At 51.5% G+C, this 19,310-nt stretch overlaps 1 protein-coding gene across 3 annotated transcripts; it reads left to right on the top strand.

Annotated features, from left to right (window-relative positions):
- The first annotated feature begins 197 nt into the window (after positions 1–197).
- On the top strand, positions 198–19,247 carry FAM234A (family with sequence similarity 234 member A). Of its 3 annotated transcripts, none has more exons than XM_075436343.1 (14): positions 198–234; positions 2,882–2,994; positions 6,052–6,255; positions 6,331–6,639; positions 7,681–7,797; positions 8,000–8,188; positions 11,711–11,841; positions 14,219–14,348; positions 14,791–14,929; positions 15,216–15,356; positions 15,754–15,832; positions 16,253–16,405; positions 17,175–17,277; positions 17,434–19,247. In XM_075436343.1, the coding sequence occupies exons 4-14, from the start codon at positions 6,375–6,377 to the stop codon at positions 17,643–17,645; spliced, it is 1,659 nt and encodes a 552-aa protein (XP_075292458.1). In that variant the 5' UTR covers positions 198–234; positions 2,882–2,994; positions 6,052–6,255; positions 6,331–6,374; the 3' UTR covers positions 17,646–19,247. The 3 variants fall into 3 exon arrangements, with proteins under 3 accessions (XP_075292458.1, XP_075292459.1, XP_075292460.1); XM_075436345.1 differs by lacking the exon at positions 198–234 and adding an exon at positions 522–1,006; XM_075436344.1 differs by lacking the exon at positions 2,882–2,994.
- Positions 19,248–19,310: the final 63 nt, after the last annotated feature.

The raw sequence follows: 19,310 nt of genomic DNA, 5'->3' as shown, positions 1-19,310 counted from the left end.
CCGGGGGGCGGCGGGCGCGCTCGCGGGGTGCCTGTACGTGACTGTGCTGTTCTCTGGCGGTCTGATCGCATTAAAGAGCTGTGTTTGTGCCTCCGTGCCGCCCCGGCCTCCTCCTTCCGCTCGCCGGCCCGCGCTGCGCAGGCGCGGTTCCCGCCGGGCTGCAAGCGGGCCGCTGCGTCTGCGCGTCACTTCCGCCAAGGAGGCGGAAGTGGCGGCGGTGGCGGGGCGCGTAGGGTGAGTGCGGAGCGGGGCGGGGGTCGGTGCGCCAGGCCGCAGCGGGGAGAGGCCGGGCTGGGCCGCGGGAGCTGGGGTGCGGGGAGGCCGGCGGGGTGGGGAGGGGAGCTGGAGGGAGGGGTGCGCGGGGGCCGGGCCGGGGCCCCGCCCGGCGCCGGGGCCCTGCGGTTGGAGGGGTCTGCTCTCCGCCCTCAGCAGCTCCGAGAGTTGCCCCAGACCTCACCGGGCAGCCCGGGAGAGGTTTGACCCCTTTTGCAGAAGGCTGGCGCTGCGCGGAGGGGCTCCGATCCTCCCCCGAGGGGAGCGGATCTGTCCCCCGCGCTCGGCGGGCTGCGCGGGGGCCCTGGGAGACGCTCCCGCAGCACCGGGAAGCGCAGGGCTGCGGGTCAGCCGGAGGGGAGTGCGGGGGACCCCCGGCTCCACAGAGCTCCGCACGCCGCCTGCAGCACTCTCCCTGGAGCGCGCTGGGGTTCGTGCTGTCCTGCTCCTCGGCAGCCCACGAGCCTGGTCTGCAGGCAGGAGGTGGAGGGTTTCTGGCAGAAAGAAAAACAATGTCTTACATCCCAATCTCATTTCCAGCCTGTCTTCCTTATTCTGGAAAGCAAAAATCTCTTAGCTAACTGCTGGGAGTCAGAGGGGCAGCCAGCCCGGCAGAGAGGGACGGCTCGGTGTGACCGGAGCCGGGTGTCCCGTGGCAGCATCGGGCCCCGCACCAGGGGCTGCCGGCAGAGGCTGGAAGCCGAGGGGCTCCGCGGGGCTGGGCGTTGGGCAGGTGGGTGGAGTGGCCTGTGAGTGAGCTCTCCTCAGTGTACGTGTGAAAGAGAGAAGAAGAAAAATTCGATTTCTGGGGGGGGGAAAGAGGCTTCTCTTGGAGACAGCTGGCAAGGACAGCAGCGGCTGGAGGAAGGCTGTCGTTTTGTGCTGCTGTAAACCTCGCTAGGCTCTGCAGGCAGGGCCCAGCAGGCAGCACGGAGTTTGTGACCTGTGGAACAAGCACTCCACTTAAAAAAATATACTTTCTTCTTGTCTTTTTAATAAACCTACGTGAAATGCCTACAGCCACTTCTAAAGGGTTTTCACACACCAAGATCTTGCCAGGTGTTAAATGCCTGGCAGTGCGGAGAAGCCGCCATGCTTCTGGCGCAAGCAGAGGAGCCCCGGGGTGGGTGCGGGTGTCTCTGACACGAGAGGTTCGGACGGCTCGCTGGCTCCTTCTCGCGGGGCTGATGCAAGGGATCTGCAGCAGGCGGTGGGGGTGAGTGGCCTGGATCCAGCAGAGCTGTAAGGACTGGCATGATGAGTGGCCTGTGTCGCTGCTGCTTGACTGTTATTACCGGCCTAACCTGTAATCGGTTCCACACAGCTTTAATGCTGTTCCTCCTCTTGGAGAGTTTTGCTCGTCCCAATGCTCTTTTGCAAAAAGTACCCGATCGTGTTTTGCTCTTTGCTAAACAGATCGAGTTTCTCTCCCTGAGCCCTGACTGCAGTGAAACTGCCCGGGAAAAGAGGACTTTTCTCCTATGAATGGCAGGTGTATTGCATTTTAAGGTGGCATTTGGTTGTGCTCTGGAGGAGTTTCCAATTCACTGGCTTTGAATACTCTGTGGCAAGCGTAGTATCTGCTCTGGATGGTGAAGTGTCATTTAAGAAGAACCACGTGTTTTGAGGAGACCTGTGTTAACAGAGGCAAAATGGTAGGAGTGAGGGGAAGGGACAGAACAACGGTAGCAGCAGAAGTGTTTCTCTGATCTGGGTGCCTGCGTGGTCTTTGGTGTGGTCTGGGTTACAAGCCGTGTCCCCTCAGAGGCTGTAAGGATGTCAGCGGGAGCAGAGGTGCCCCGGCGTCAGGAGGGGATAGGTGGTCTCCTCGGGGCACTTCTCCCCCCCAGCCCATGGCTGTGACTTTATACCGAGAAAGAGTTGTGGGCTGCAGATGATCCAGCAAAACCGTAAGCTTGTGTACGCCGTGCAGTCTGAGTGTATTTGGAAAGGAAAATCTCCTCATCTGGGGGCAATGTTACGCGTTACTTCCTCGTGGGTGGACCCTGATGTAAGCAGGACTGCGGAAAAGGGAAAAAATGACCCAGTGATGTCCCGATGTTGCAGCAGGCGAGTGCCTGGTGGGCTCGCCGCAGTGCCGTGCCGCACATCGGATCAAAGCGGAACAGTCTGCTCGTGGAAGACAGCCGTGAAGGGAACGTTGTGTCTTGTTCAGAGCAAAACTTGGAGGCAGTTTTGTCATTACTGATTGCAGCTTGGGGCTTCAACAGTTTCTGGCTGACAGGAGGGAGAGCTGTAAGGTGCTTAAAACAAAAAAGTACAGAACCAAAACACCTAGATGTTTGGGTTCCTGAAATGCCCAGTCAGAATCCGATTTCATCATTCTGGGAAAGATATAAACATGTTGAACATCAAATGTAAGTTATGATATATTGCTAGACATTTTCCAGGAACAACCGGCGCCTGGTGAGATTCCAAATGCTGTGGTGTGGGGTTTTATCATTGGAAAATGAGTTAAACCTTCCATCACGCTGACACTTAAATGGTTTCTGTCAACAGTTTTCATACGTCTGACTGTACGTGGGTCTCTGTGCTTGTCAGGCAGTTCTGCGCTGACTGGTAATGATGGTTTGTCTCTCTGATTTAGCCGTGGCTTGGCCCTAACCGCTTGCTGCACAAGTTTCACTGGTTTGATTCAGATCAGATCTGTAAATCTGCGCTGTAGCTTCAGGAGAAGAGGAAAGTCAGTCCCCCATGAAGGTGAGTAAAGCTGTGCTTCTCCAGAGCAGCGTTGTTGCTGTAGGACAGGAAAGGGCGTTTGTTCCTCCTTGGCTGTGGCCGGGGACTGCTCCCAGCTCGTCCCGTTGGTGGGGTGAATAGCCTTTAGAGCTTGGGGGGCGAAGGAACGCGTGTGAGATGCAGATCCTGGCTGCGCTGCAGCGCTCCTTGGGCCCTCTGGGTTCAGTTCAGGTATGTCACGTGCCCTTTCTGATTTGTTTGCTTTCCTATGAAGTCTTTCTCCCATGTTTTCTCATGGTGAGGCCCCAGGCAGAGAGCCGGTGCTAGCTACGAGGTCTAGTGCACGTGGCCTGTGTTAATAATGCAGCAGCACAGGATCCTGTCGCTGCGTATTTCCTTGCAAGGTGCCTGGACGCGTTAAACTTTCCAGTGCATTATTTTGTGTCCTCTGCCAGCAGGAGACAAAATGCCGGCTGCTAGAGGACAGCAATATCATCTGAAGTGCACACTATCATTTTCTGCTTGTCTTCAATTAAACTGATTACCAGACTGCTTTGTTGTTCAGAGCTCAGACCGTTTCGCGTGCTGCCAGCATGTGCTTTGGCAGCTGCGGGCAGTGGGATCTCCTGCATTGTTTGAGTCTCTGCGCTGACCTTTGTGGCCGTTGTACTGGCACTGCCTCTGCTCTGGCAGGGGTGCAAAGGGCAGTATTCAAACCCTGAAACAAAAGAGAAAGAATTGCTTTAAAGGCATCGAAGGCTCTTTGTAATTGGTGGCTCCTAGGGTCATTGCTGCAAAGGAAGGGGAATTGCTGGGGCTGTCAGGATAATTACCACTTTTTTTATTGTTCTCGTCCCAGTCTAGATGACAGTGCTGTGATTTAAAGTGAGTCATAAAAATACGCCTTCCATACAGCGCCAAGATAGCGTCCCTTTTGGACTAAGTGGGGAGAAGCCTGGATTTGGTTCTGCGCTGCTCTCGGGAAGAGTCATGGGTGCTGGAAGCACTCGTCTGTCTCCTGGAGGTTTCCCAGCTCCGCATTGGGAAGCTGTGAGGGCTTTACTGGAGAGACTAGTAGGGTTGTGCTGGAGCCCTGTCGCAGCCCGTGCTGTGGATGCTGGTTACTGCAGCGTTCGCCAAACCCATGAGGGTGATGAGGCCCTGGCACAGGTTGCCCAGAGAAGCTGTGGCTGCCCCCTCCCTGGCAGTGTTCAAGGCCGGGTTGGATGGAACTCTGAGCACCCTGGTCTGGTGGAAGATGTCCCTGCTCACAGCAGGGGCGTTGGAACCAGATGATCTTTAAGGTTCCTTCCAACCCAACCCATTCTATGATTCTGTGATTCTATGATCCACCGCTCCCTGCCACTGGAGATGGGCATGCCAGAGATACACGAGCCATCCATCTCTTCGCAGGGGAGGCCACGTAACCCATCCCTGCCACCGACCCCCATCGCTGCGGTGGTGGTTGCTCCGCTCCGGTGAATCGTTTGCTCAGCCTGTGCCCAGAGCCTTGTGCCTTGAACCTGCTGGAGGTCGGGTGCTCGGCTGGCTCCGGTAACGGAGCGGTGGCCAGGTCGGGAGCAAGGCTGAGTGCACGGCTCGCTGTTTTCTTCCCCTTTCCATCTGGAGCTGTCCTACCCATGTCAGGTGCCTGCTGTTGGTCTGGAAACAGCCGGCCTCGTGGGGTTGTCCGTGGTGTTGCTGGTAGAGCGATGTGAAAGGCAGGTGAGGTCTTTGGAGCAAGATCTTTGGAATGAGATACAACTTCTGCATTATTGGTTTAATTGCATTTGCAGGGTATTGTGCAGCTTGAACTAAATTGTCAGGAGCGAGATCTTTTACTCGGTGGGCTGTTGTAGGATAAATGCTGGAGTGTCTGGGTTGGAGTAAGTGCTTTGTAACTCCCGTCTTACAAGTCCAGCAGGCGCTGAGGTTAGCTGGGGGCTTGACAGCAGCGTGCCAGGCTGTCCCGCTCGCCCTGTGAGCTCAGCCCCTGCCTTACATAGGTCTGTCCCCGCCGTGATGCATGCCCAGAAGAGGAGAGGACTCCACAGCTCTTCCCTGCGGTGGGACAGGGACAGCCCGGGGAGGTGAGGCCCCCAGTCGAGCTGCAGCTGCCTGAAGCAGCCTGGCCTCCCGAGGGTGACTCTCACCTTGTGCTGCTGTGAACCTGAGGATGAACTTGGGCATGAAACACGAGGCGTACTGAGCCCCGTTGCTGTTGGAGTTGGAAGCTCAGGCGCTCTGCGTTGTGTGCTGGTGCTGAGTTTAAGCTCTTTTCAGCTGGGGAAGTAAATTGCTCCAGCGGACAATCCAGGCACGTGACTGCTGGGGCACGGTCATGGAAAATTGGCTCGGTTGTCATGTTTATTTGCTCTGATAAAACTTTTTATGGCACTGCCATGCAGCTTTTTCCAAGGCTGCTGGAATGTATTTATTCTTTATTTCTTCCCTTCCGCTATTTTTTTAAAGAAGCACTATCAGAGAAGCTGTATATAATATTGATTTTTATTGTTGTTGTGGTTAATGAGTTACAGGCTTCTGTAACCGACTAGGGCTTTTTCTTTTTTTTTCTCTTTTTATAACAAATTAGCACAGGACCCCTCTGTTAGCTGTAGCCCAAGATTATGACTTACAGCAAGAGAAACTAAAATAGCATTTGTTAGCTCTTCCATTCTGATGAAATCACATTTACCCGATTTTAGTCTCAGCTCATGCCTTCGTTTTCCTCCGGGGAGGGAAGTAGTCACTCTCCTGCCTTCTGCTGGGCTTCGTTGCTGAACTTACCAAGTGGTTTCTCATCTGAGAAGGTGTTGAATAGCTCTGGTTTGTTCCTGTACAGAATCTGCCGGTGTTTGTTTCTCTCTCTCTCTCTCTCGTGGGGAAGCTCAAGTGGTCACTGCAGCAGGGAACAGCCTGCTGTTGGGATACAAAGGTCACGAGTGTTCCCTTTCACCCCTCCAGCCGGGAGTCAGACTGACATACACGGGAGGTGCCAAGAAGTCTTTGCAGCAAAAGGAGCTTTTGGTGTGGTTTTCCTGAGGGAGACCTACAGACCATTCTCTTCTTTCCACACAGAGGCTGTAGCCTTTCTGTGTCCAGGTCTAGCAGAGCTGATTTCCTCCTCTGAAGAAGAAGAAACAGTGCTATTCCTGCCTCCCACGGTCTCTCCCCATTGCTCCGTGTGGGAGACCTCCGGCACCAGCGGCGCTTTGTATCCAGCTCTGGGACGATACACTGATTTGCTCACCTCCCATTGAATGTTTCCAGCGTGAATATCAGGTAGTAGCAGAATATTTCTGTTGTTTTTTGTGTATAATCCAAAATCTGTTTTAACTACTCTTTCCATTGTTGCAGGTGAAGGGAGGGAAGGGCGTCTGAATACCAATGACTGAACAGCAATGGACAACAAAGACTCGGAAGCTGAGATCCACCCTCTGAAGACAGAGGACGTAAAAGCTCAAGAGAACCATGAAAACTCCGTGGAGAGAAGGATTATCATCAAGCAGTCATCGCGACTGTCTCGGCTGTCCCGGTGGCGCACTGCTGCCTTCTTCATCTCGTTATTTCTGTGTCTGATAATTGTGTTTGCTTTCTCGTTTATCATTCCTTGCCCAGAGAGGCCGGTTTCAGAAAGAACATGGTTCCGAAACTATGACAACGCAGGTGAGTTTGCTGTAGCAGAATAAATACTTACCAACAGCCCTTTTCCTTTATGTGCCACGAAATTGAATTGAGCTCTACCTAAGCGCGATCTGGAGCCAGGCCTGCAGGGTTGCTGCCCTTGGGAGCGAGAGCTGTGAATACCTGACCTGGATAAGCAGTGGCCCGTTGTAATTGGAGTGGCCTTCCAGGAGGTGTTTACAGGAGCTGGTGGAGAAATTAGATGCTGCTCTGAAGTGCTAACAAGGTAGCAGGCTGGCCTCATTTGGAAAAAGAAATGGGGAAGGGTATCTGGGAATAAATCTTTGTTGAAGTTTGGGCTGTAAAATGTTCCCTTGAAGTTTGAGCTGAGGTTTGGAGACAATTAGTCATTTTTTCCTCTGTCAGTGTGTCTTTCTAACTTTTCCCCATGGCTAATGGGAAGGAGAGAAGATAATTGCATCTTGTGTTGTTTTTATAAAGTGCACAAATTTATGGTTGCTTTAGTCAGCTCTTTAGGCTGGGTACTGCTCCCTGGTGGCCCAGCATTCGCTTCTGTAAAAGCTTTCCTTTATCCTTATGTGCAGTGGGTGTGTGCTGGTTGTGCTATAATCGCAGAGATGGTGCTCACCAGCAGGGACTGAGCTTTGTGTGTTAATGCAGAAATCCCAAGTTTTGCTGCTCTGAGCTGAAGAAGGCTGCTTTTAGCTGGGGGTGAGAAAGATGGAATATCTGGGCTGGGTTTCATGGGATTTGTTTCTCTTTTTATATATTTCGGGAATAGCAACCCCACACCAAGACCAGAGTTGCTCTTTTTTTGACATAGTTCAAATTCTGGCCACTTGGTTTTAAAAAAAGGTAAATCCTTTGGGGGATAGCAAGTTTAAAAAATCCTTTGGCACTAACTTCCAGTCCTTGGTACTCTTGTAGATGGCTTTTTTTAATACAAAAGCCAGGTTGTCCTGATGTTATGCTGTCTGGGATGGAGGCACTGAGTAGGTCTCTAGGAATTTGTGTTGGTTGAGGCAGCCCTCACCAGTGCCTGGCTTGTGATCTCTTTTACAGTGGCCTACCAGTTTCTTGCTATAGATGATGTGAATGAAGACAAAGTGCAAGACGTCATCTTCGCTTTCAAAGCTAGCAACGGCAGCAGCAGCTTCAACAGATCCTGCTTAGATGAAGGTAGCTGGTTCAAAACTGGAAAACCTTGTAGTAAGGGCTGTCCTTTCTCTTTTATTTCTAATTAGTGATGCTGATGTGGGACTGGGAGAGAAACGGGGTGAGCTGGGTGGGGAAAGGAGCTGGGTGAGTCCCAGCTCTCGGGGGGTGCGGAGTGGCAAAGGCAGGTGTGGGTAGCACTCGCTCTGACATCTCATCTCTTCAGGTCTGCCTTCTCCCTGTGCCTTCATTGCTGCCGTGTCTGGCACGAATGGCAGAGCGCTCTGGGAGAGGCCTGCTGCCGAGGAGGTTGAGTGGATGGAGTGCGGCATCAAGCAGCTCGGCAGGGCTGAGGCCCCGGGTTGCCTGGTCGTGGGGAAGCCGGTGTCTCTTACGGCAGTTGACCTGTGGACAGGTGAGTGGTGACCAAGCACTGCTGCCGTGAAGGGGATGGTGCTACTTGCTTTCCTCGCTTGGTGGCCTTCAGACCTCGGAGGCTGGGGACGTCAGCATGACACGACTTGCTGGTACACAAACAGTGGACATAGGGTATTTGTTACCTCAAAAACCTTGCCAGAGCCATTCGCTGGGCAGTTGAGAAATGCCTGTTGTCTCAGCCTCGAATCTTCCTCGCTGATAAAGCCTGAAATACATTTCTGTTTCGGGGGTCACTGTTTCAGAGGTTCTAGACAATCCATGTTCTGCCATGGAAACACACCTAGGATCCTGTCCTCTGTATCTGGTACTGAACCACTCACGCCCTATTTTCCAAAAACTGGGAGAGAGAAATAGCAAGAGGTATAGCTCTAAGGAATCTGAGGAGAATCTGGTGTAGCTTGGTTTCCAGTGTAGATGGAAGTGTAAACACACACAGAGCTGGAAAGCTTCTGTACCAGCTAAGATATCTTAGCACCATTTCCCTCATCAACAGACTGTAGCACAGGTTATTTACAGACTAATAACAAAGTAGTTGCTTTCAGGTCAAAGTGTAGAAAAGCGCTGCTGAGCCAAAGGCACGTAGCTAAAGACAGCTGCAAAGAAATAGCACAAGCATGGAGAGGAGGAACCAGGCTAAGCCACAGGTCACAGCAACAGTACAGTAAAGAAAACATTCCGTAGATAAATTAAAGGCACGAGATGAAGTCTTCAGAGAGAAAAATGAATAACCCCGAAGTTGTGTTTGATGCCTTTTTGCTGTTAAGTGGGTTAAAAGGGGTTTCTTAGCGTAGTTGACTTTTGCTGGGGATTAGGAAGGCAGCAGAATGAAATGTATTTAAATAGGCTAAATGTATTTAAAGTGGCAAAGTCTGACTTACATCACATTGTGCTAAAAACAGTAGTCTGAACAATCTTTAGCTGTTAATGATTCATCCTCGTGGAGGACTGGTGAGATTCCAGGGCACGAAGGCTGCCTGGCCTCTGCCTGTAGGAAGACTGAAGGAGAGGCAGATTATCATCTGAAAGTGTCTGATGTTGTGTTGATCTTTAAATGCTGATAAAGTTAGTGCTTTTCTGTCAATTGGACTTAAGTCTTGCTTTCTTCATTGCCAGAATAAGTGACCTGAGCAAAGAAGAAGGAAAGAGTAGGATTGCATGCCTCTGTTTGTGTGGGATGTCTAACATTCCTGCATGTTTATCTTACAAGCAAACTGGGACGCAAGAGTTTAAGATTAGCTGTTCCAGGGCAAAGCAAAAGTCTCTGTAACTGGGTGTTCCACCTCTGCTGGGGCCAGAAGCAGAGTCCCGAGGAAGAGGACAGGAGTAAGTCTATTGTCACACCTTTTCTCTTGCCTTGTCCCCCAGCAGCCTGCATTGTGAGCCCAGTTCTGGTCCTCGCTGGTCTCCTAAGGGTTATGGCAGGAAGAGGACCACGGCGATCGGATGTATGGAATTCCTTCTGTGCAAGAAATCACTAAATAAACCAGAACTCCAACTTCGATAGTGTGTGACGGGGAGATAAGTCTATAAAATTAGGAGTGATAAGTAGAAGAACAGGGAGTGGTGATTTCCTGCTGCAATTCTTCATTATTCTGTGGTTCTTTTATTGAGTAATAGGTTCAGAAGAACCAAAAGGAGATAACTCTTCACGTCCACTGCATGGCGGATGCCAGGAGCTCACAAGTGTTCAGTGAACAAGCGGGCAAGGGCATGGGGGAGGGGTCTAACACTGCTTGGCAGAAAAGACCTGCTTTTAGCTCAGGTAGCTTGTGAGCTGCAGAGCGGGAGAGCAGTCTGTGGATGTGCGTCTGGACCTCATCCAGCCTGAAGCAAGCAATCCTGCTTTGTGTCCTCTGCGGCCGCTTGAAGTGAGAGCTGAACTCAGTCATCTAAGTCCTAATTTTATTATTCCTTCCAGACCAAAAAGAAAAAAAAACCCTTTCATCCAGGTTAGATTTGCTGTTGCTATTTGTACTTGTCTGATTTCCATCTTGGGTTCTGTTGCCATGCTTCTGCTGTGACCTTGGGCTCTGAGGAAGCACGGTAGCACTCTGGGTCTTGGACAGGATTGTCCCATCTCCCGTTGGTGGAGCAGGATGGGACTGGGTTCACAGTTCGTGCTCTTTGGGGATTGTGTGAGAGCCTGAAAGCTTCTCAGGTCCTTGGTGTTGAATCAATCTCACTGTTACCTGTTTCCTATTAAGTCAGACTGCTCTTTTAAGAGGGTAAGATGCTTCTTGCAAAACCATATCTGCTGTCTAACCAGCAAAGAGTGGAGCCTTATGCATTGAAATGCAAATATCATCAGCCCGGTCTTACTGTTTAGCTTTGGACTGTACTGAAGCCAAGACATAGTTATTTAAAACTTAAGTTCCCTCCTTCTTTTGCCTGCTTGTTTTCTTCGAGGCTAAAGTACTTTGCCTTCCCATGATTTCCTAGGGGCACTCTTCTACTTCACATCTGTTCTCATAGTAACAAATCCAAGTATTTTTTTTCAGTGTTTCAGTAAAAGCTTGGGAGGAATCATACTGGAAATACAGCCTGCCTTAAATTATTGCAGACAGTGTCAGGTAGTAATTCCTTGGCCTTCAGTACAGCTGCCTTCCTGACAAAGAACAGTTGACTGCTTTGCATACCTGAAATGATAACTGCTGTCTGTGATACCCCTTAAAGGGGAGGGTAAGCATTTCCCCTCTGAGCACCTACTTAGTCACTTAAGTCTTCCTTAAAAAGAATCCCCCACCGGTCTCCCCACATCACCACCAAATTCCACTGCAAATTCCACTGGGCAGTGACTGGAAAGTGGCCAGCAGCCCTGGGCAGAGTGTGTGGAGTAGAGCTGCTCAGCTGGCCTGGTGACATTGAAGAAAAACTCCCTTGCGCCCTCCAAATACCATTTTTTAAAACCCAAAGCTCTGCTACCTCTGTTTACAAACAAGTTTGAACGTGCTGAGCGTGTTGTTTGAACAAGGCGGAGGTGGGATGCGAACTGAGTTGTGGCAGGTCGCGTCAGTGCAGAACATCTGTAAGAACATCTGCAGGAGGCAAGCTGCAGTGAAAAAGGTTTGGTGGGGAGTAGCTGCAATGCTGCGATTAGAATTTGGCTGCTTTATGGTCTTAAAATGTCTGTGCAGATTTAAGTACACAGCAGCAAGGTTTTAGATCACAAAAAAGGTTTCTCCATGCCATGAACATGCTGGAAAGCTTGTGAACCCACGGCAGGAGAAAAGCAAGCTGTTCTTCGGCCCGGGATGTTAGGGTGCATTTGTGCAGGCAGCTAGAGTTACTTTCCAATGTAAGTTTAAATTGTGGGTACTGGGACTCATTTGAAATGCAACGAAGTACCCCTTGATGACCATAAATGTGGCTGGCTTGTGGTGCTGATGGGCTGTAAATGGCTGGCTACTGCAAAGTGCTTCGAGGAGCAGGGGCGTTAAAAGCCTTTCTTTCGACATGAAGCCTGTTTTAGTGAATGTTTCCCAATAACTCTTTCTTCTAGGGGAGGTTCAGTGGAGACAGTCCAGTGACTTTGGAGCTAATTATACTGTGCTGACTCCCGTCTCAGTGATTCCAGATGTGGATAGTGATGGAGTTCAGGACCTGATAATCTTTATTGCTACAGGAGATCAGGTATGTCACTCCGGAGCTATGATAAACTCAGTGGCCGGACCACAGGGCATGGCAGGAACGTTATTTATTTCGACCTTGTAGTCTAAGAGGAAGTGTCCAGAGGCCTCTGATATCTGTGGGTTTGGGGTAGGTTCTCTCCCACCCTGCAGAAATCTACTCCCAAATCAATGCAAGTGGTTTATGGTTTAAAAAAAAAAAGGGAGGGATTCCTGGCCAGCTTTTTTCTTCCCCTTTTCAGCCTGCCCTCCTTGCTGTATGTTCCTGGGCTCTGTGTGGAGTGAGCCTAGGCGAGATGAGCTTGCAGTTTTCTGGGACTCTGCTCAGAGAGGTGGAATTGAACAAACCCTGACAGGTTTGGCTCTTAGATCAAAGCACAGCTGACAGCCAGCACTTGTGTACCACCACTGCCCTTTTCTGATACCTTTCGTGTCTCTGCCTGTGATCTGTGTTGCACGGCTCTCTTCCTAGTGTCACTGCGCTGGTTAATTCTGACTTGGGTTCGTTTAGTGAAATAGCTGCTAGCGGTGTTACCTCCGTTCCAATATTGGTTTTCCCATTTCTTAGAGGAGGAAAGTCATGGAACTAGAAGTGGTTTTGTACCAAAACATCTGCATCTGTGGTTGAGTGGAACAGCATCATCTGCGTGCGCACTCTGTCCTGTTTAAGGCATACAGAAGTTACGGTACCCTGCAAGTCTGGTGGGAGCCCTGTGTCCTCATACCACAGCACTCCATAAGCAAATGGGATTTTGCTGTCCGAGACATTGTTGTTGCCAGAGTCATCGGAAATTCTATCCTCTCCGACTCCTACGTTTCTCTACTGTTTTCTTTCCTCCTTGCTTTTGCCATCCTGGTTATCTCAAGACTATTTTTTTTTTTTGAGTCTTAGGCGGCCAAGAAACGATTGAATGTAGTCTCTGTTCTGCAAGACTGCCTTTTGATTTGTTTTCCTTTTAATCTCTCTAGCTATCTCAGTATGAAATCCCCTCCTCTCTCCGGACTTGGCAAGTACTCTGTCAACTCAAGTAAAAGCATGTTCTTTTTTGAGAAATCACACAAAATGTAGGGAGCTTGAGTGGAGCTCTGCAGCTTGGAAAAAGGCACTCTCTCTGAAGAGAGATTCGGAACTTAAGTAAATTAGCTGTGTTGCTAACGAGGGCTGAAGCTGAACGTTACATTATACTGCCGTTTCCTGAAATGGCAGAGCTTTGAGCAGTCTGTGGGGAGAGGTCTGCGCGCAGGGATTTTAGATGGCAGCTTTTTCTGAGAGTCTTATTGGCCCCTACCTGCTGCAAGCTGCAGCACAAATATATCTGGGAAAATATGACATTTTTTGGGATGGATCACCTGTAGCAGCGCAGAGAGGTGTTCAGCTGTGCGGTGAGTGAGGTGGTGTGCATTCTCACTTGCTCCACGAATACCTTCGGCTGTTACTGTCCAGGGGCAGCTGCTGAACCAGTGCTTGTGGCTAAAGGTGAAGCTGGTCGACAAGAGCTGATATGTGTCTCCTCCCAGTGCGGGAGGCTGGGAACAGCTGGTGGATGTGCTGCTCTCCATCTCCAGCTGTGCTCTTCATTCTCCTCAGCAAACTCTATCCTTTATTCACCTGCCAGACTCTCCAGATTCACTTTGAGAGCAGCAGATTTCCTTCTCTTTCTCAGTCTTTCCTTCTCAAGGAACAGGGAGGGGTTCCTGCCTGACTCAGCGTCTCTGATGGATGCTGTTTCTCTTTTCCCTAGCATGTGCTGCTCTCCCCAGAGCATGACTGATGCCCAGGCATTCGAGTGTGATCCTGGTTTTAGCCTTTATTCTCCTGGATGAAGTGTTTTTAGTGGTTTCTGTTACCCTGCACAAAGAACATGAAGAAACCTGTCAGCTCTTTTATCCCCTTGGACTCATGTCAGCCTTGGGAGGAGTAGATTGGGGCGCTTAAAATATTTAACAGAGCTACCATGCGAAGCCAAGTTTCCTCTGTGTCTGTGTGCTGCTTTGTCTCTGCCTTTGGGTCCTCTCCATCGTTGTCACTGCTTGGTAGGCTTGAGTCAATCTTTGCTGTCCTCAGCAGAGCTGGGGCTTGCTGTTTGGCAGTCTCAGCCTGCAGGGGAGGTGGCTGGCAGACGTAGTAAAATCTCAGGGCAGGTGGCTGTGCTAGAAGTGGTTTTCAAACTTGCAAAAGTATTCAGAGCGGAGGGATCATCTAACTCCTGCCCACACCTCCAAAACCAGGGAGAGACTTTTGATGTGAGCCTGTGCTGTTCCTGTTCAGCTGCTGTTCAGTACCAGCTGCTCAGAAGCTTTGGAAAACGCTCGAGTTGGAGCAGTAACAGTGTAATGCAGCTTTAACCTTTTTTTTTTTTTAAAATCCCTTTGCTGCGTAGATTAAGACCTTCATCCATTCAGGAAAAAATGGCAAACAGATTGGCTCGACTGGAAGGCTGAATGTGGATGGGAAAGCTCGCTATATCAGGCTGAACCTGGACTCCTCCTCCTACTTCCTTTTCTATACAGGTACAGTTCTGTTTCTGAGTTCAGTCTGAAAGAGTGATTATAACTGTGAAATCAGGACTACTAAACAGCTGTCTGAAAGTGTTTTGCATTCTCAAAAGCTGTGTTGCGCTTTCATCTAGCGAAGGAGCTATTCAAGGCCAGGAGACGGGGGTGCTTCTGCTTAAACTAAGGTTTGTTACGTACTGTAGTGATTTTATCTGGAAAGTGTTGTGAATGTAAGGTTAAAGGAGTCATTTATAGAAAATGATTACTGTGGAACACTTGGATTATGAACAGATAAGACGTTAAAAGCATTCAAAAGCAGGCTGGAGTCTCAAAATACTGCTACAACTCAGTGATGCAAGCCCTAAAGATATAGTTGATCTGCCAGATCTGGAAAATCATAGAGTTCACAGCAAGGGCAGGATAACTTATCTCCCTCATTCTTGCTTTTTTTGCACAGAAAACTCTCTCTATGCATACTCCCTGAAAGATCTCTACAGTGCAGCAACTGGGATGGATATTAAGCTTCCCAGCCTTGAGCAAAATCCTCAGTGGGAGAAGAACATTGACAGCGCCACGCACCGCTTATCCCTCGTCAGGTGTGAGATTGTCTTGGTGGCTGGTGGATTGGAGGGTACCGGTGTTCCTGACAGGATGGCCTGTTGTGGCTTTGTTCTTTCCTGGCTGTGTGGCTTTCGGACTAGGAGCGCATCCAAAGCTCGCAGGGAGGGCTGGTGTTGATGGCCTGGTCATGGTTTCACAGAAAAGGAGAGAAAGCAGGCTAGGGTTTCCTATTTGCATTTGCTGTGCAGGGGAAGAACCAAAACCCCACAGGAAAACCATCCACGGTCGAAAAAGCGTAATCATTTCTCTGTCCTTGTACAGCTCTGGGGAGATTCGTTACCTGGCAAAAGTTCCTGGGCGATCACGGGAGAACGTCTTGGTTGTAAGCTCAGAGATGGCTACGCTGATCAATGCACAAAATCTCCAGACTTTGTGGACCCTCAACGTGTCCCGTGTTGTGAGGTAGTGTTACCGGTGTGGGTTGGGTGAGGCATTTCCAGGCTCCCAGCGGCAGCGGTGTCCTGGCAGACACTGTTTTTTTTAGTTCATTTGAAACATAAAAGCCTGCTCTGTGATCATGTCTGGACCATGCTTATTGTATTACGTGTCCTCTGCTAGCGGATGTTGGGTACCGCTTCAAAATGGAGGAGCCCAAAGCCTTGATTCTTCGTTCTGTGCCTGCTGCGCTGTGGCTGTCTCGGGACTGGGCTCAGAGCTGTGAGTGGTACCAGGCTAACCTAACGCAGCAGTCAGATCGCTTCTCAGGAGAGCTGCTGGGAGGATAGAGGCTGCTCTGAAAGACCGAGGTATGCCCGGGCCGTCAGGGTCTCTTACAATCTGTCCATTCTCTTTCTCTCAGTGAGCCGCTGCTTGGTTACTACAAACCTGATGTTCTTGGCATTGTCCTTGAGAGTGAAATTGGACCCAACAGAAAGAAGGTTTGAACGCTCTTCCTTTTAACTTCCCTTTTCTCTGTATGTCTCGGCTCAAGCAGGCGTTGAGTCAAGGGCAGCTGGTGGGATGTGTTCCCTCTGGCTGATTTTAGGAAGCTTTAGGCTGGGAAGGGAGCTCTTTCAACAGGTGATTGAAGCCAGCTCAGGCACTTTTAGTCTCTTCTCAGCAAGAGGCTTCAATGACAGAGCTTTGAACCCCTTGAAATAGCTGCAAAACTTGTGACTTTAATGTGGCCTGCCCCAGGTCTCACAGCTCTGTGATGCTCGGCTGCAAGTCTTTCCTCATCCTCCCACGTCGGGTACTTCTTCCTGCAGACAGTGCGGGGTACAGACAGCTGACTTGACTCCTCTCTCACGGCTGATCAGGCTCTTTGGTATGAGGTCCTTTTCTTTCTTCCCTGCTAGGTTATGATTGTTGAAAGTGGATCTGGAGCAGTCCAGTGGGACCTGAGACTGAACTCGAGAGTGGAGAGCCCCGGGCCGGCCACACTTCCTACGGCTGATCACCGGTCCACCTTCCTCTTCTGGGGTGAATACCGGGCGGCAGGAAACGAAACGGTGAGTAGTGCTGTGGAGCGGTTGCTGTTCTCCAGACTGCGGGCTGGAATTGGGTGGAGCTACCCGCTTTTCCCAGCGTTCCCGTTCTCATCTGTCTGTGCCACTGACGCTGCAGTCTCCCACACTGAGTGTGGGGTCGCTGACCGATCTGGTCTGCTAGAAGCAGGCAGACCTCTGTGTGTGATCTGGTCTGTACTGGGTCCTCACAATGTCCATAGCAATGTCCCTGCTAGCAGCTGGTGGTGACACCAACGGCTTTTGTCGTCCTCAGCCTGGCCACGTAGAGAGAAGGGACTTAGTGGCTCTGTGAACAAGGTCGCTGGATTGCCCAGTCCCAGTGGTACTGTAGGTGAGGCGAGAGACGGCTGGCTTGGTACCTGTGAAGTTGCTGCTGCGTGGCCGGGAGCCTCCCGCAGCAGTACGGCACGCAGTGGTCTCCCAAGACCACGTTAACAACCTCTTTCTGCGCCAAGGCAATCGCTGGCAGCCGCGATGCACAGCTCAGCTGCACAACAGCCCTCTGGGCAGCGGCTGGCAGCGTCAGTGACAGGCTGTGCCTTGGAGGGTGCCCAGCACCAGCTGAGCTTCTTGTGCTTTCCTCGCTAACTCCGCCAGCCCTGAGGTGAAAACCTGTCTCCTGCCTGTAGCGGAGAGGCCTGCTGTTTGCGGGAAGCTTGGGGTGGGGAGGAGAGCACCAAGCAGTGGTAGCTGAGCCTGGTGCTGGCGTTGTCTCTGGGTCCATGTCCTGATGGTGTCCTGTTGGTTGCAGAGAGCCAGAGCTCCTCTCCAGAAGCTGTATCTTTTCCATCCTTCCTACACTAACGTCCTGCTGGAGCTCCGCAATAGCACAGACCAAATAATTGCATTCAATGGTAAGTCCTCTCCGTCCAGCCCTCCAGCGAGGAGGTGCAGGAGGACACCGGCCTGCTGATACCTCCTGGACTCAGTGGGCGCGCGGCGTTGGGTCTGGTGGCCAGTCTGAACGCAGAGACGTTAGGCTGGGCTTTCCCCTCTGCTCTGCCTTACAGCCACGCTGTTCGAGCGGAGCCGGCACGCCTGCTACGTGCTGTTGCGGGGGCCTCAACCCAGCGAGGAGCCAGGGTCGGTGTCTCTGGTAAAGCGCAAGCTGAAGGAGGATGTCTCTGAGAGCAGGGTGATCTGGCTGAGCCAGGTGGCTGTGGACAGCGAGCAGCACGTCCGGGACCGCCTCTACCGGATGCGATTCCACAGCCGAGTGTGAGCTGGCCGAGGGAGGGGAGATGCTGCGCCGGCCCAGGCGTCTCCAGGCTGCTGCTCCTCTGCAGCCGTGCTCTCAGCAAACCCAGATCACCGATTCCGGTGGGAAGCTGCCTTTCTTGGTCTGCAAACCAAAGCGTGGCTGGTGGGGAAGCACCCGCAGTGCCTGGGGACGCCCCGGCTGCGGGGGCAGCTGCCGGTGCGCCTGTCCTCTGAGCTGATGGGACTTCAGTGCTTGGCCACCACTGAAGTGTTGTCAGCTCCGGGAGGAGGGCTTTCCCCTTGATCCTTCTGTGCCCGCAGAACTGTGCTGACTCAGCCTCTCTGAAGGAAAACGCATGCTTGCTGGAGTTGCTGGAGTTGATTGTTTCTTGGTTGCTTCGATGTGTGGTGTTTAATTTCCTTTCAGAGTCAGCTCTCCTGGCCGCGGGAGAGGTGCCTGGCTGCGGGTTGGTTTGCAATCGCCCTCTCCCGGGTTTGGGTCCCTGCTTCGGTGGTCGCGGGGGGGTGTGTGGTGACAGACCCCAGCCGCGGCTGGTGGTGTGGCCAGGCGTCACCGGGGCCAGCACAGCGCGGGTTAAACTGTCGTTCTACCTAGAAAATGGCCTTTTCTCCTGAGAACAGCCCCGTGTGCCCCACTCTGCAGTCACAGGCCTTCCTGTGTCTGTCTCCTTCCTCTGCTGCTTCCTCTGCAGCCAGGCCATGTGGTGTTGGTGACCCAGCAAGGGAGCTGGTCTCCCTCCCTGTCCCCAGTCTGATCGTAGGAGATCCGAAAACCGCCCCGAGTCCAGGCTGGCTGGTCCCTGCCGGTACAGACACCGCCTCTCCTCACCGTTTGGAGGTGCCAGGGGAGCTAGGACATTTTTTCAGAGTAGAATTGCACTTTAACTTTGCCTGGGAGCTCGGCTTGTCGCTCTGGGGGGCCCTGTACACGAGTGGCAACGCCAGCTCCCTTGCAAATGCTCGTTCGGCCTTGCAGCTGCTGAGGAGCCTTCTCTGAGCGCCGTCCCCTCTGCCGGGAGGTGGGCAGGCTGGACGACGGGCACGAGCCGCCCGGGGAAGAGAGCTCTCTCCAGCTAGAGCTCTGCACTCCTTCCCTGCCCCCGGAATTGAAGCGGTGCCAGGTGAGGATCTTCAGGTGCTGCTCTCTCTGTCCAGCGTCTCAGCCCTCTCCCGCCTCCAATCCCTACGCAGACCCGACTTTTCCCGTGGGCACGCTGAACGTTCCTTTGGGAGACGTGGATTTTCAGCTTTGGGGGGCTTTTCTGGCTTTAAGTTGTCCATTAATTCGGAAACGCAGATTTCCCCGTGGCAGCTCAATTAAACGCATCAGTGCCAAACCAGCGTCTTCTTAGCAAAACAAGTCCTTTCCCCAGCTAATTTCCCTGTGTAATTGTTTTTTTTTCAGTATTTAACAAATGACTTTGTGCCTTGATTCAATAACTCAGATGGGTGATGATGGCGTAGATCACTGTGTTACGTATCAGCGTGTTTTTTAACACTAAGACCATTTGGTTTGGTTCTTTAACTTACTGCAAATTGTGCCCGGCAGGACTTGATCTAACCGGAATGGTTTCAATAAATCCTCTTTTGCATTGTTTGTAAATGGTGCCCTGCTTTTGTCAGTGCAGCTGAGGTTATGCAAGACTTCAGGATTTTTTGGCAGCCG

Source organism: Opisthocomus hoazin, chromosome 15 (assembly GCF_030867145.1).
Source record: "Opisthocomus hoazin isolate bOpiHoa1 chromosome 15, bOpiHoa1.hap1, whole genome shotgun sequence".
NCBI lineage: Eukaryota > Metazoa > Chordata > Aves > Opisthocomiformes > Opisthocomidae > Opisthocomus > Opisthocomus hoazin.
This window is presented reverse-complemented; position numbering and strand designations above follow the sequence as displayed.

Bases quoted from the DNA above. Each gene is read 5' to 3' on its own strand.
- FAM234A (XM_075436344.1), top strand. From the start codon at position 6,375: ATGGACAACAAAGACTCGGAAGCTGAGATCCACCCTCTGAAGACAGAG. The intron at 14,349-14,790 runs GTACAGTTCTGT...TTTTTTGCACAG, and splicing joins CTACTTCCTTTTCTATACAG to AAAACTCTCTCTATGCATAC. The intron at 17,278-17,433 runs GTAAGTCCTCTC...TCTGCCTTACAG, and splicing joins CCAAATAATTGCATTCAATG to CCACGCTGTTCGAGCGGAGC.